Below are 17,653 nucleotides of genomic sequence, written 5' to 3' on the forward strand. Positions count from 1 at the left end.
TATATCACTTATAACGTTATATTGCACCGCTATATGACGTATAACGTCATATACTATTACGTTATAACCTATAACGTTGTACTGCATCACTATATGACGTATAACGTTATATACTATTACGTTATAAGATATAACGTTATATTGCATCACTATATCACTTATAGCGTTATATTGCATCACTATATGAAGTATAACGTTATATACTATTACGTTATAATGCATAACGGTATATTGCATCACTATATGAAGTATAACCTTATGTACTATTACATTATATGGTATAACGATATATTGCATCACTATATGAAGTATAACCTTATATACTATTACGTTATAACGCATAACGTTATATTGCATCACTATATCACCTATAACGTTATATTGCACCACTATTTGACGTATAACGTTATGGAGAATTACGTTTTAGCGTATAACGTTATATACTATTACGTTATAACGCATAGCGTTATATTGCATCACCATATCACTTATAACGTTATATTGCATCACTATATCACTTATAACGTTATATTGCATCACTATATGACGCATAACGTCATATACTATTACATTATAACTTATAACGTCATAGAGTATGACGCTGTAACGTATGACTACATATTGTATCACTATATGACGAATAACGTCATATACTTTTACGTTATAACGTATAACGGTATATTGCATTACTATATGACGCATAACGTTATGGAGCATTACGTTACAACGTATAACGACATATTGCATGACTATGTGACGTATAACGTTATATACTATTGCGTTATAACCTATAACGTTATACTGCATCACTATATGACGTATAACGTTATATACTATTACGGTATAACGTATAACGATATATTGCATCACTATTTGACGTATAACGTTATATACTATTACGTTATAACGGATAACGATATATTTCATCACTATGTGACGTATAACTTTATATTGCATTACTATATGACGTATAACGTTATGGAGTATTACGTTTTAACGTATAACGTTATATGCTATTACGTTATAACGGATAACGATATATTTCATCACTATGTGACGTATAACGTTATATATTATTGCGTTAGAACCTATAACGTTATACTGCGTCTCTATATGACGTATAACGATATATACTACTACGATATAAGGTATAACGATATAATGCATCACTATATGAAGTATAACCTTGTATACTATTACGTTATAAGGTATAACGATATATTGCATCACTATATGAAGTATAACGTTATATACTATTACGTTATAAGGTATAACGTTATAAGGTATATTGCACCACTATATGACGTATAACGTCATATAATATTACGTTATAACCTATAACGTTGTACCGCACCACTATATGACGTATAACGTTATATACTATTACGTTATAAGATATAACGTTATATTGCATAACTATATCACTTATAGCGTTATATTGCATCACTATATGAAGTATAACGTTATATACTAGTACGTTATAACGCATAACGTTATATTGCATCACTATATCACTTATAACGTTATATTGCACCGCTATATGACGTATAACGTCATATACTATTACGTTATAACCTATAACGTTGTACTGCATCACTATATGACGTATAACGTTATATACTATTACGTTATAAGATATAACGTTATATTGCATAACTATATCACTTATAGCGTTATATTGCATCACTATATGAAGTATAACGTTATATACTGGTACGTTATAACGCATAACGTTATATTGCATCACTATATCACTTATAACGTTATATTGCATCACTATATGACGCATAACGTCATATACTATTACATTATAACTTATAACGTTATAGAGTATTACGCTATAACGTATGACTACATATTGCATCACTATATGACGTATAACGTCATATACTATTACGTTATAACCTATAACGTTATACTGCATCACTATATGACGTATAACGTTATATACTATTACGTTATAAGGTATAACGATATATTGCATCACTATATGAAGCATACCCTTATATACTATTACATTATAAGGTATAACGATATATTGCACCACTATATGTCGTATAACGTCATATACTATTACGTTATAACCTATAACGTTATACTCCATCACTATATGACGTATAACGTTATATACTACTACGTTATAAGGTATAACGATATATTGCATCACTATATGAAGTATAACCTTATATACTATTACGTTATAACGCATAACGTTATATTGCATCACTATATCACTTATAACGTTATATTGCATCACTATTTGATGTATAACGTTATATACTATTACGTTATAAGGTATAACCTTATATTGCATCACTATATGAAGTATAACCTTATATACTATTACATTATATGGTATAACGATATATTGCACCACTATATGACGTATAACGTCATATACTATTACGTTATAACCTATAACGATATATTTCATCACTATGTGACGTATAACGATATACTATAACGTTATAAGGTATAACGATATAATGCATCACTATATGAAGTATAACCTTATATACTATTACGTTATAACGTACAACGATATATTGCATGACTATATGAAGTATAACCTTATATACTATTACGTTATAAGGTATAACGATATTTTGCATCAGTATATGACGAATAACGTCATATACTCTTACGTTATAACGTATAACGTTATATCGTATCACTATATGACGTATAACGTTATATACTATTACGTTATGACGTATAACGATATATTGCATCACTATATAAAGTATAACCTTATATAATATTACATCATATGGTATAACGATATATTGCATCACTATATGACGTATATCGTCATATACTATTACGTTATAACCTACAACGTTATACTGCATCACTATATGACGTATAACGTTATATACTATTACGTTATAAGGTATAACGATATATTGCATCTCTATATGAATTATAACCTTATATACTATTACATTATATGGTATAACGATATATTGCACCACTATATGATGTATAACGACATATACTATTACGTTATAACCTACAACGTTATACTGCGCCACTATATGACGTATAACGTCATATACTATTACGTTATAACCTATAACGTTATACTGCATCACTATATGACGTACAACGTTATATACTATTACGTTATAAGGTATAACGATACATTGCATCACTATATGAAGTACAACCTTATATACTATTACGTTATAACGCATAACGTTATATTGCATCACTATATCACTTATAACGTTATATTGCATCACTATATGACGTATAACGTTATATACTATTACGTTATAAGGTATAACGTTATATTGCATCACTATATCACTTATAACGTTATATTGCTTCACTATATGAAGCGTAACGTTATATACTAGTACGTTATAACGCATAACGTTATATTGCATCACTATATGACGTATATCGTCATGGAGTATTACGTTTTAACGTATAACGTTATATACTATTACGTTATAAGGTATAACGATATATTGCATCACTATATGAATTATAACCTTATATACTATTACATTATATGGTATAACGATATATTGCACCACTATATGACGTATAACGACATATACTATTACGTTATAACCTACAACGTTATACTGCGCCACTATATGACGTATAACGTCATATACTATTACGTTATAACCTATAACGTTATACTGCATCACTATATGACGTACAACGTTATATACTATTACGTTATAAGGTATAACGATACATTGCATCACTATATGAACTACAACCTTATATACTATTACGTTATAACGCATAACGTTATATTGCATCACTATATCACTTATAACGTTATATTGCATCACTATATGACGTATAACGTTATATACTATTACGTTATAAGGTATAACGTTATATTGCATCACTATATCACTTATAACGTTATATTGCTTCACTATATGAAGCGTAACGTTATATACTAGTACGTTATAACGCATAACGTTATACTGCATCACTATATGACGTATATCGTTATGGAGTATTACGTTTTAACGTATAACGTTATATACTATTACGTTATAACGGATAACGATATATTTCATCACTATGTGACGTATAACGTTATATACTATTACGTTATAAGGTATAACGATACATTGCATCACTATATGAAGTATAACCTTATATACTATTACGTTATAAGGTATAACAATATATTGCACCACTATATGACGTATAACGTTATGGAGTATTACGTTTTAACGTATAACGTTATATACTATTACGTTATAAGGTATAACGATATATTGCATCAATATATGAAGTATAACCTTATATACTTTTACGTTATAAGGTATAACAATATATTGCACCACTATATGACGTATAACGTTATGGAGTATTACGTTTTAACGTATAACGATATATACTATTACGTTATAAGGTATAAAGATATAATGCATCACTGTATGAAGTATAACCTTATATACTATTACGTTATAAGGTATAACGTTACATTGCATCACTATATGAAGTATAACCTTATATACTATTACGTTATAAGGTATAACAATATATTGCACCACTATATGACGTATAGCGTTGTAGAGTATTACCTTATATCGTATAACGATTTATACTATTACGTTATAACGCATAACGTTATATTGCATCATTATATCACCTATAACGTTATATTTCAGTACTATATGACGTATAACGTTTATACTATAACGTTACAACGTATAACGTTATATAGCATCTCTATATGACGTATAGCGTTATATACAATTACGTTATAACGTATAACGTTATATTGCATCATTGTATGACGTATAACGCTATATACTATTACGTTATAATGCATAACGATATATTGCATCACTATGTGACGTATGACGTTATATACTATTACGTTATAAGGTATAACGTTAGATTTCATCCCTATATCACTTATAACGTTATATAGCATCCCTATATGACGTATAACGTTATGAGCTATTACGTTATAACGTATAGCGTTATAGAGTATTACCTTATATCGTATAACGATTTATACTATTACGTTATAATGCATAACCTTATATTGCATCACTATATCACTTATAACGTTATATTGCATCACTATATCACATATAACGTTATATTGCATCACTATATGAATTATAACGTTATATACTAGTCCGTTATAACGCATAACGTTATATTGCATCACTATATCACTTATAACGTTATATTGCATCATTGTATGACGCATAACGTCATATACTATTACATTATAACGTATAACGTTATAGACTATTACGCTATAACGTATGACTACATATTGCATCACTATATGACGAATAACGTCATATACTGTTACGTTATAACGTATAACGTTATATTGCATTACTATATGACGTATAACGTTATGGAGTATTACGTTACTACGTATAACGATATATTGCATCACTATGTGTCGTATAACGTTATATACTATTACGTTATAACGCATTACGTTATAGTGCATCACTATGGCATTTATAACGTTATATTGCACCACTATATGACGTATAATGTCATATACTATTACGTTATAACCTATAACATTGTACTGCATCACTATAAGACGTATAACGTTATATACTATTACGTTATTAGGTATCACGATATATTGCATCACTATATCACTTATAACGTTATATAGCATCACTCTATGACGTATAACGATATAGACTATTACGTTATACAGCAGAACGTTATATTGCATCACTATATCACTTATAACGTTATATTGCATCATTATATGACGCATAACGTCATATTCTATTACATTATAACATATAACGTTATAGACTATTACGCTATAACGTATGACTACATATTGCATCACTATGTGACGAATAACGTCCTATACTGTTACGTTATAACGTATAACGTTATATTGCATTACTATATGACGTACAACGTTATGGAGCATTACGTTACAACGTATAACGACATATTGCATTACTATGTGACGTATAACGTTATGGAGTATTACGTTTTAACGTATAACGTTATATTGCATTACTATATGACGTATAACGTTATGGAGTATTACGTTACAACGTATAACGATATATTGCATCACTATGTGTCGTACAACGTTATATACTATTACGTTATAACGCATAACGTTATAGTGCATCACTATGGCACTTATAACGTTATATTGCACCACTATATGACGTATAATGTCATATACTATTACGTTATATCCTATAACGTTGTACTGCATCACTATATGACGTATAACGTTATATACTATTACGTTATAAGGTATAACGTTATATTGCATCACTATACCACTTATAACGTTATATAGCATCCCTATATGACGTATAACGTTATGAACTATTACGTTATAACGTATAGTGTTATAGAGTATTACCTTATATCGTATAACGATTTATACTATTACGTTATAACGCATAACGTTATATTGCATCACTATGTCACATTTAACGTTATATTGCATCAATATATCACTTATAACGTTATATTGCATCACTATATGATGTATAGCGTTTATACTATTACGTTATAACTAATAACGTTATATTGCATCATTATATGACGTATAACGTTATGGAGTATTACGTTTTAACGTATAACGTTTTATTGCATTACTATATGACGTATAACGTTATGGAGTATTACGTTAGAACGTATAACGAAATATTGCATCACTATGTGTCGTATAACGTTATATACTATTACGTTATAACGCACAACGTTATATTGCATCACTATATAACGTATAACGTTATGAAGTATTACGTTGTAACGTATAACGATTTATACTATTACGTTATTACCTATAACGTTATCTGCATCACTATATGACGTATTGTTACGTTTCGCTATCCAAATTTTGAAATTTTAAACAATGTAGTAGTCGCTGCCACCAGAAACAGTCTAAGGACTGTTTCAATTAGATATTTCTTGTTAGATTATGTAGCGTTGATCGGAGTTTAGGCCACTGGTCAACAATCTCCACGTTTCGGCTAACCTGCTATGCGCAGGAATACTAGCACGGGAGAGGATTGTTTGGAATAAACAATTATATTATAAATAATTATTACAGGCGGAATTAATGACGAATTATACTAATCATTGATATTATTTATTATTTTAATTATTAATTATTAATAATAATTAAAGTTGACTCACCTGACGTTGGTCTCCGCTGATGAACGGTCAGGCCGCTGGGGTGATTCCGGTTTTACAAAGATCGACACTTCTATAATTTTTCGTTTTAATCTTTATTTAATTTGAACAGTGTAAACAACAGTGTGTCCGGACGTGTTTAACAATTCGAAATTCTAACACAAAAACTTGAGCCAACTATTGTTTTAATTCTAACTGACTAATAACAATTATTTTATAATTCGAACTGACTAATAACATTTATATCTCGTAATTCTTAAACTCGAACTGGAACGAACAATTATTCTCTAATCCTAACTTAAATTCTAATTAAATCAACTGAACGAACTGATATCAGACTCACTCAAATTCAATTGAACGACTAACAATTACTCTCCTTATTTTCGCTAAATTCTCCTGAACCAACTAATCACAATTGCTCTATCCTATTTCTTTATTCTGACTGAATTACTCTTCTTTAATTTCGTTAAATTCTCCCGAACGCTAACAATTTCTCTGACTATATTCTAACTGAACCAACTAATGGCAGTTACTCTCTTTTCACAACCACTCTGATTGTTCTAACTGAACCACTAACAATTAATCGCTAACGCTAACGCTAACAATTAATCTGACTCTTCTTTATTTTTCGCTAAATTCTCCCGAACGCTAACAATTACTCTCTTCTATTCCTTTATTCAACTGACCCGCTAACAATTACTCTCTTTTATTCTAACTGGTAACGATTACTCCGTTTTATTCTAACTGGTAACGATTACTCCCTTTTATTCTAACTCGTAACGATTACTCCCTTTTATTCTAACTGGTAACGATTACTCCCTTTTATTCTAACTGGTAACGATTACTCCCTTTTATTCTAACTGGTAACGATTACTCCCTTTTATTCTAACTGGTAACGATTACTCCGATTTGAATTGTGTCGCTACGCTTTTTATAATGACATCCCCAATGGGATGACAGTCACGTGACAGTTCGTTCCGGTGGGAATCGCAATGCTGCAGGTTTTTAGAGTTTCCAAGAGAGAACGTGGAGTTTGATGATTACAGGTTATGTTGAGTCATGGACACAAAAGCGTCCGCACCTGTGCGAACTGTGTGAGTGTGTTTTTAGTATTCTGTCTCGTTTCGCATGTTGTTTGTTTCCTTAAACTTGTGAATTTGTTTTAGCGCAAGAGGAAGAAGATATGTGAATGGTACGAGGTGACGTGATCGACGTGCGTGTGTGAATATGTGCGAGGGATGATGCTGAAGTGGCGGTTTTCCATCCAAATAGGCACAGTGGCACCTTCGTTGGCGTCGTGTCCTGATGATCTTTTGACAATTTGGTTTTATTTGACAATATGAGATATATTTTGCTCCTTGTAGATTTATATGTCCATATTTGCTATATATTAAATCGTGTATATTTTATATTACTTTCTTGTTATTAGGTTATTAGTTGTGTAACTCCAGTTTCTGATCTATGGAAAGTGGTGAAACGTCTTCACGAAATACAATTTCATTCGTTTTCCTCCCTTGCATTGGCACGCTGTGAGTGGTGTCGACTTCCAGATGAGGTTTGTGCATCTTGATTATTATGCATTTAATGATAGATACTTTGTCAGAGGTTCCCATGCGGATTGTCTCGGTGTGTATCTTGTTATGATTTCTTTTATTTAGTTCATCCTGCTTCTTTCGTGTTTTATTCACTGCATATGATATTTCAGTGCAAGAAGAAGAAGAATTGTAAAGAATCCGTAAGTGGCCCTAGAAGACGCAGTCATCGTGTGAGGTGTTGTCGGCAGGAACGAAGAGTCGAAGTTGTTGAAGAAGTCGTGTGACATTTGTATTGTTTCCGGTTATATACAACGCTATTTCACATATCTATGTATATATATATATATATATTATTATATTATTATATATTATTATACTAAATCTTCAGTTGGTTTAGTTGAATGTTCAGTAATGTAATTTTTACAAGGTGGTTTTGTATATTAGATGAGTAATTGTTCGATATAATAACATGGGTATATATATATATATACATTTCACAATGTAATTTTCCATTATGTAAAATATATATATGTATATGTATATGTGCGCGTATTGTTATTCTCATTGTTTCTCGGATCGTTAATTGGTTGAATATTCCATAATGTGGATTTCGTATATAATTCTCTAGGTTCGTAGAAATGTAAATCTATATATTTATTTCTTTGCGTTTTAATGGTTTAATAACGTATACATATATATATATATATATTATGAATTTTTCCCAAAGATACGCGTACGCATGTGTATATCTATATATGTGTGTGTCGCAGAGTAATCTTGTATACAATTTTCACTTTTATTAGAATGCTGGTGTAGTGAAGTATATTTTATTTCTTTTATATTTTATTAGATTACCAATTATTCAGATTCACGAAGTAGGTCACACACACAGATATGCATACACGTGTGTGTATATACATGTGTTTTCGCAGAGAAATCTCATACATTTGAATCGCGGCTTGTTTTATTTATTGGTTCATTTAATTATTTCATTTTATTTGTATTTTATATGTCATTGCTGATTGGTTGTAGTGTTTCTTCTTATTGATTCATTTATTTCATTTTGATTGTCTGTCGTATAATTCTTTTTATTTTGATTGGTTAGTTATTAGTTAATTTATTATTATTGGTCGTGTTTAATTATTCATAAGTTATTGGTTCGTGGCGTCACGTGCGTAACGCGGGACGTGACACCCCCGCCCTTGGTGTTCAAATTTCCGAAGAAAATTTGACTGATCGTAGCAGATGTAGTTGCGATTGGTTGTTGGTCCATCCTAACGGGCAACAGCGCGAACTACAATTCCTTACTTCAAAAGATTTCTTTGGGGTTATTGTGTCGTGTTAAGATTGACATTTATGCATTGCAGACAAAATATCGCGGGTTGGAGTTTTGTTATTTGTATTTCACACAATCTACAACGCGCTCTTTGAATTTGTGTGCATAAAAACGTGTTGGAGGGTCTTCGTATGGGTCGCGATAGCCTAAGTCTAGATTATCGTACCCGTCTTTTTATTATTTTTTTATTAGAAATATAATTTATTTGTAAAGTATTAAAGTTACTACATACATGCGTTGATTGGTGGTGGATGTCCCTAATATGTGGTGACTTTTGCCAATATCGAATTAATTATCTATCTGTTAATTATTTTTAACTTTATTTTAGTAGGTGACGTGTAATTCAAATAAAATTAATATTATTTATGTATATGTGTTTCATTGCGCGTGCGTAAGGACTATTCCCTATTCGTGACAATCTAAGATGGCCGTTCATGAATGTCTCTAGTATATGGTGAATTTTATTCATGCGGTTTTGTTATTTATTTGTTAATTATTTGTGACTTTATTTTAGCAGTTGACGTATAATTGAAGTGGGAATAATATTATTCTGTATTTATTTTAGTATGTATAATTATTGCATGTAGTTCATTGCGCATGCGTGAGAACTGCTTCACGCTCGCGACGGATTTCCAAAATGGATGTTTGTGTACGTCTTAAATAAGAGTGTGGTGTTTTGTAAATTTGTTTGATATTGTAATAATTGTTTTGTTACTTAGTTCCAACTCCGTTCTAGTGAAGTGTCAACGTCTAGTTTTGTGTTCGTCGTAATGTGTATGTTTAATTTAACATTGTTTTGTATTTGTTGTAATATGTGTATATATACTGTGTGTTATTTTAATGTAATAGCGTGTGGATTATATCGTTGTCGAAAATATTAATTACTAATAGAATCGTTTCACTGTTTAATTATAAGGTAGTTTATATTTATGTAGCTTTTGTTTAATTGGTTTAATCTAATGCGTGCATAGTGTCACCAGTCACCACTGTGTAGTATAACCTTATTTCTTTATACGTAATTTAATATAGTAATGCTGTAATAGCTTAACACAATATGATAATTCCTAATTTTAATCATGTATGATTATTAATGCTCGGCTAATCTATCTTGATTAATTTCTAGCCTATTTCTATTTTATTAGCTATTTCTATATCTTCCCTATTAATCTGTCGTTACTTAGTAATTATGTGATTTATTATTAGTGATTTATTATTATTTCATATTTGTATAGTATAATTTTTTGAGCTAATCTATGTATTATTGGTTAAAACTTGTTTATTGAATTATTACCGTTTGTAGTTTCTCAAATCCTATTCCTTCGATGCTGCGTTACCGTGTGTAAGGCATCATCCGGTTTTCATTATATTCAAAATACTTACTACAGATACCTTTATTCATCCTATATTTGTGAGTATAAACATATCATTTAGTTAATTAATTCAATATGCACGTAGTGCATTGTGTGAGCGACCGCTATTATGTATTACAAATCTGTTTCTATATGTGAGGTATAATAATAATCATGTAATGTAAGTCGAGACTAATTCATGTATTATAGAATAGAACTTGTACACTATATTATTACTGTTCATAGTTACTTCGTCTTTATTCTCCAAGTCTACACGCTACGTCGCTCACGCAAGACACCTACCCGACGTAATTGGCAATCTTGTTGTAAGTTTTAATAGTATTATTTCTTTTCATATATGTCAAGGCAATTGAGGCCAGTTCTTGCATTCGTTTCAGCTGGCAGTCGTATTCTATGTTCTACGGAGTGGATCCATAATTTATCTCTGCGGAATTCCTGCATGTACACTTCCTTCTACAATGATTAATTGTGGACTAGGTACTTTTTACTTTCACTGCCTTTAATTATGTTATTGAATTAACATGTTTTATAGAACGCAAATAGTAATCTTTCTTTTGTTTTTAGGTTTCCACTATCTGCAATATTCGACAAGCAGTGTCGCACTTACTTTGGTTTAACCACGATATTGTTATAATCGTTTAGTACTATTATATTTTGTATTAAGGTAATTGAGGTTAATTCTTCCATTTGTTTCAGATGGCTGTCATACGTTATGTTTTACGAATATGGGCTTATGGCCTGTCTTTGCATATACACTTCCTTTTACAATAGTTAATTGTTCACAAGGTACTTTTCACTTTCGCCGTTTTAATCACTTTATTGAATTAATACATTTTATATTTGAGTAATGTTTAGAAAGTACATAGTAATTTCCTTTTCTTTTTAGGTTTCCATTGTCCGCATTATTCGACGAGCAGCACTACACTACATACTACTGTACTGTGTTACCTTCTGAAAACGTTTCGTTTATTGTTTATTTCGGTTATGCGCTAATTTTAACTTATTTAAGTGCACTGTTCGCGGAATTCTTTTCACTTCAATCATGACGTTTTGGTTTTCTAAAATTTCCAACACTTTATGCGGTCCCGAATATTGGTCGGAAAATTTTCCTCTTCTGGGTTCCTTTAATAGATATACTAGATCTCCTATTTTGAAATTTTGCGGGTTGATTTGTCTGCCATAGTATTCTTTTGACTTTAATTTGGATTTTATCAGATTTTCTCTTGCCATTTGTTGAACGGTGACGATTTTATCGAACAGGTCTCTGAGATACTCTGCATATGTTGGTTCCATATTCTCCTCGGTTATCATCTCGCCAGTAGGTTCTCTGGCTAAGTGCCCAAAGACTAGTTCGTGTGGGGAGAATTTTGTTCCTTCGTGTACGGAGGTATTGTAGGAGAACATGGCTAATTCCACCCATTCGTCCCAGTTTCTGGAATTTTCGATGTACAGGTTGAGGTATTCAGTTAATACGTGGTGAGATCTTTCGATGGAGCCGTTGCTTTGTGGATGGTATGCTGACGTGGTATACCTTTTTATGCGAAATCTTTTTGCTACTTTTTTCATCAGCGAGGATGTAAAATTTGCTCCCCGATCAGTAAGGATAGCCCTCGGTGAACCGAATCGGCAAATGAATTGTTTTACGAAAACGTCAGCTATCTCGGCCGAAGAGATTCCTGCCATCGGGATCCCGATTGAATATTTTGTCAGTAAGTCTTGGATGGTTAATATGTATTTATTTCCCTTTTGTGTCTGTGGTAATGGACCGACGATATCCATACTAATTTTATCGAACGCTTTACCTGGTGTGTCTGTGAGCACCATGGGTTGCCTTGTTTTTATTCTGGTTAACTTTTTCAATTGGCATTCTTTGCATGTTCTCACGTATTCCTGGATTTCTTTCTTCATGGTTTTCCAATAGTAGTATTGTCGTACTCTTTGGTAAGTTTTTGTTACTCCCTTATGTCCTGCTACAGGTGATTCGTGCTTTTCTCCTATTATGTTGCTTCGCGCTTCCACCGGTGGGATAATTATTTCCCCGGTACAGATGGTAATAGCTATGGTTTCTCCCATGAATACTTCTTTCAGTTTCCTGATTGTATATCGCCAAGGTATTTCTTCCAGGTTTGTTTTGCTGATGCTAAAGGACGTTAATTGGTTGTCTTTTACCACATCCAGTAAAGATTTCAATGAGTTCGATATATTTTCTGGCGTTATTGGAGAGTTTCGATCTTCCTTTACGGGTAGGGACACGATGTATTTTCCGGAATCTTGATTCAATATTACTCTTCCCAACATTAAATCTCTATAATACGGCAGTTTTCCTGCTTCCTTCATTTCTAAGGCCCCTTTATCTATCGGAGTGCCATGTATATCGACGAATATTATTCTATGGTCGTTTACTCTCGTAATCGAGTCTCGCGTTTCCAAGATTCTTAGCTCTGAAAGTACCGCAGGCATTGCGTCCTTTCCTTGTTGCTGAATTGGTTCGGAAATTGTTATAGGGGGTTCTTCTTCATTCGTTTTATCGATGTCGGTTATCTCTTGAGTGATTGTTTCCTCGTCTGTGTTTACGTCGATTTCGGCTAATGCGTGGTCAAAATGTTTTGTGGGTGTTTCTTCTATGGTGACGTGTTTTCGAATGGAAATTTTTTCTTGTTTTCCTGGTCTATTGTGTTGCGATAGTTCGCGTGGTTTAACTTCAAACGTGGGGGAGTCTTCGGTTAGTGTGTCTAGTTCAAATCTCTTGGGTGCGGGATATCGACTCGGTGAATCTTCCTCTCTTTTCCTGATTGGCAAACAAACCTCAGGGGGGTTTCTAGATAAGGCGTCTGCATTCGCGTTTGCCTTACCTTCTTTGTGTATAATGTCGAATTCGAAATCCGCCAATTTTAGTTTCCACTTCCAAATTCTTGAAGTAGGATCTTTGATAAAATGCATCCACACCAGAGGTTTATGATCGGTTATAATGGTGAATTTTCTCCCGTACAAATACGGTCGGAAGTGCATTGCGCAGTAAACGATCGCTAGGCATTCCTTTTCTATCGTGGAATAATTTTGTTCGGCGGGGTTCAATAATCTTGAGGCGTATGCGATCGGTAGGTCTTTTCCGATAGGTCCTTGGCTTAGTACGCCGCCCACGGCATATCCAGATGCGTCTGTCGTGAGATTGAATGGTTGAGAGAAGTCCGGGTACTGCAAAATGGGTTCTGTTATAAGGGCTGTTTTCAAGGTGTTGAATGCATCTTCTTGGTTTTCCGTCCACTTGAACGCAACGTCCTTTTTTAGTAATTGCGTCAATGGTTTCGCAACCTTGGAGAAATTGGGTATGAACCTTCGGTAATATCCAGCTAATCCCAAAAATTGTTTAACATTTTTTGATTTCCTTGGCCGTGGAAAATTTGAAACTGCCTCGATTTTCTTTGGGTCAGGTTTAACTCCATTCTCACTGATTACATGTCCCAAATATTTTACTTCGTGCCGTAAGAATTCGCACTTGTCCGGTTGCAGTTGCAATTTAGCTCTCCGTAATCTGTCCATAAGTCGATTAAATTTAATCTCATGTTCGTGAATGGATGTGGAATAAATTATTATATCATCCAGATAAACGAACAGCTCTATTCCTTGCAACCCTGACAGTATCGAATTCATCAACCGCTGGAACATTGCTGGTGCATTTTTCAGTCCGAAAGGCATTCGTTTGAACTGAAAATGACCATATGGCGTCGAGAATGCAGTTTTGCGGGCATCTTTCGATGACATACGGATTTGGTGGAACCCAGATGCTAGATCGAACGTGGAAAAGTATTTCGCACTTCCCAATTGGTCCAATATTTCAGTGATATTGGGTAGTGGATAGGCATCGCCTATTGTTTTGTCATTTAATTTCCTGTAATCAATAACCATTCTCCATCGTTTATTACCTTGAGAGTCCGGTTTCTTCGGCACAATCCATAATGGGGAGTTATACGGAGATGTCGATGATTCCACAACGTCCGTTTCTAGTAGTTCTTGAATCTGGCGGTTTATTTCTTCCCGATGTACGGGAGGATACCGGTATTGTTTAACATTGATCGGTATCTCATCTGTGGTAGCAATTTCGTGTTGTAAAACGTCTGTTCCTTCTAGTGTCTCCCCTGGGAGATGAAATCTATCTTGATTCTTCCGTATTAGCGCTTCGACGTTCCTCTTTTCTTCTTCATTTAAATGCTCTAGTCGCAATAATTCCATTATTTTGTCGAACCTATTTCCCTCAGATGCTGAAACGGCGTTGCATGTAGTATGAGAGGGCGGAGTAGGAGTGGCAAATTTTTTTATTACTATTGTGGGTACGGTAAATTCGTAATCCCTCGAGGTGGTATTAATTATTCTTAAATAACCACGTCCCTTATGGTTTTTCACGACCGCATTTCCGAAATAGACTCCCTCAATCGGTTCGATTTTGGGGATGAATCCCTCAATTTCCTCCGGATTTGCGATATTTATTGTACAGGGTACCGAACTTCGTTTCGGCACAATTATCTTTTCTTTTGTATCAAACGGGATGTAGATATCCCCCCATTTGATATGTTTTTGCCCGTAATCCAAACGGGCTCTGTATTTTGCAAAAAATTCGGAACCTAAGATTCCGTCTTGATTGATCAGCAGGGAATCATCAATTACATGGAAAGTAACGGGGTGGCCCGCAACCTGTATTATTGTCTGCCCTAGGGTGACCAGGCTCGTTGCCGTAATTCCTCGAACTTCAATTATCTCTTGCTCGTTGATGATCGCTGACTCGGGTAAGGCAGGTTTCTTGATAATGTTAATTTCTGATCCGGAGTCTAGCAGTAGGTTCGCCTTCGTTTTCAAATCCGGGGAGACTATTCTCGCGGTAGGAGTATTTGAGGTTTCTTTTATTTCTATTGAAACCATCCGGAAAGGTCGACGTCCGAATCTGAGTCCAACACCCGGTGATACTTGTTTGCTTTCTTGTAACCCTCTTTCTTCGTTGATTGTTGGTTCTCCAGATTTCTTAACTGTTCTTGAGCACGACTGGATGATGGTTTTACCGGAATGTTCGTCGGTTTTACGGGAGTCGTTTGTCGCGTTCGGTTGACTACCGTGAGATCCGGTCTTCTCGTCGTAGCTTGTTCTCTTGAGCGGTTTATGGCGTTGCTCCTTCGAGGTTCGCTCCCTCCCCTCGAAGGATTCGTCTCGTTTCCCGACTGCCCTGACGCGTAAGGCACAATTATTCCAGCGTCCACCCTTGCTTTGAATTTGTAGCAGTCTCTTACTAGATGCCCAGGCTTCTTACAGTAGTTACACATTATAAAATTTTGTCTAGGGACGTTCGGACGATTTTGCGCCGGCGGCGCGAATCTTCGATCCTGGCGGTTATTTCCGTTGATATCGCGATTGTTGTTGTCGTTGCTAGGGCGAGAGGCGTTCCAGTTAAGACTGTTTGGGTTTCCTAGTCGTTGACATCGCGATCTGATATTTATTTGTTTCAGTTCTCGCGTAGCTCTCACGGCTTGGCAAAACGCGTCGTCTAGGGATTGATATCCGGCTAATTTTACCCGCATAAATACCTCGTTTGGGAGTCCTTTAACGAAGGCTTCTGTCGTGTCCCAATCTATAGTGTCTTGGACATCCGCGGACACGGTATCAAATCCGCATCTTTCCTCGTCCATTATTGCTAGCCTGAGATTTTTGACGCGATCTATGTAATCTAAGATCTCTTCCCCCGGTCGTTGAAACACCGTCGCTAGTTCACCTCTGTATTCGTTAATTGTTTTTCCCGGACCGAACATATTTTTTAATCTATTTCCGAAATCGTTCAGGGTTAATACTACACCGTCCTCTACGGCGAGAAACGCGTGTCCGCGTAGTTTGTTCATCAATAATTTTACTAGGTAGGGTTCTTGACTTCTTGGCACCATACTTCGAGCTCGTTCGCATGCCCTTAAAAATTGAAATACCGGTGGTCGATGGCCGTCGAACACTGGCACTGACTCGATCGCGTCTTTTAGTTTAATTGATTGAAAATTATCATTAATGGGTCTTATTCCTCGCGGAATTAACGGCGTCGATGTGGGAATTTCGGTATCTCTCGATTCCCTACTTGCACGCAGGTCTTCTTCCACTCTGCTTAGACTTGCATTAATGTCGATTAGTACGCGAAAATTCTCGTCCCACGCTTTCAATTTTTCCGACAACAACGTAATCGTGTCCTCGCTTAGTGAGTCTCGTGCGACCGCCATGTTTTTTTTTTCTTTCTTTTTGTATAT

At 34.1% G+C, this 17,653-nt stretch overlaps 1 protein-coding gene across 8 annotated transcripts; it reads left to right on the forward strand.

Moving 5' to 3' along the window:
* The first annotated feature begins 8,886 nt into the window (after positions 1-8,886).
* LOC126927644 (uncharacterized) lies at positions 8,887-12,247 on the forward strand. 8 transcript variants are annotated; one of them, XM_050743681.1, is made up of 4 exons: positions 10,591-10,663; positions 11,610-11,689; positions 11,762-11,861; positions 12,081-12,247. In XM_050743681.1, exons 1-4 carry the CDS (start codon positions 10,612-10,614, stop codon positions 12,230-12,232), a joined length of 384 nt encoding a protein of 127 aa, XP_050599638.1. In that variant the 5' UTR covers positions 10,591-10,611; the 3' UTR covers positions 12,233-12,247. The 8 variants fall into 8 exon arrangements, 3 of the variants coding, with proteins under 3 accessions (XP_050599638.1, XP_050599640.1, XP_050599639.1); XM_050743683.1 differs by having other exon boundaries at positions 11,949-12,205; XM_050743682.1 differs by lacking the exon at positions 10,591-10,663 and adding an exon at positions 10,774-10,788.
* Positions 12,248-17,653: the final 5,406 nt, after the last annotated feature.

This window comes from Bombus affinis, unplaced genomic scaffold (assembly GCF_024516045.1).
Source record: "Bombus affinis isolate iyBomAffi1 unplaced genomic scaffold, iyBomAffi1.2 ctg00000175.1, whole genome shotgun sequence".
Taxonomy (NCBI): Eukaryota; Metazoa; Arthropoda; class Insecta; order Hymenoptera; family Apidae; genus Bombus; species Bombus affinis.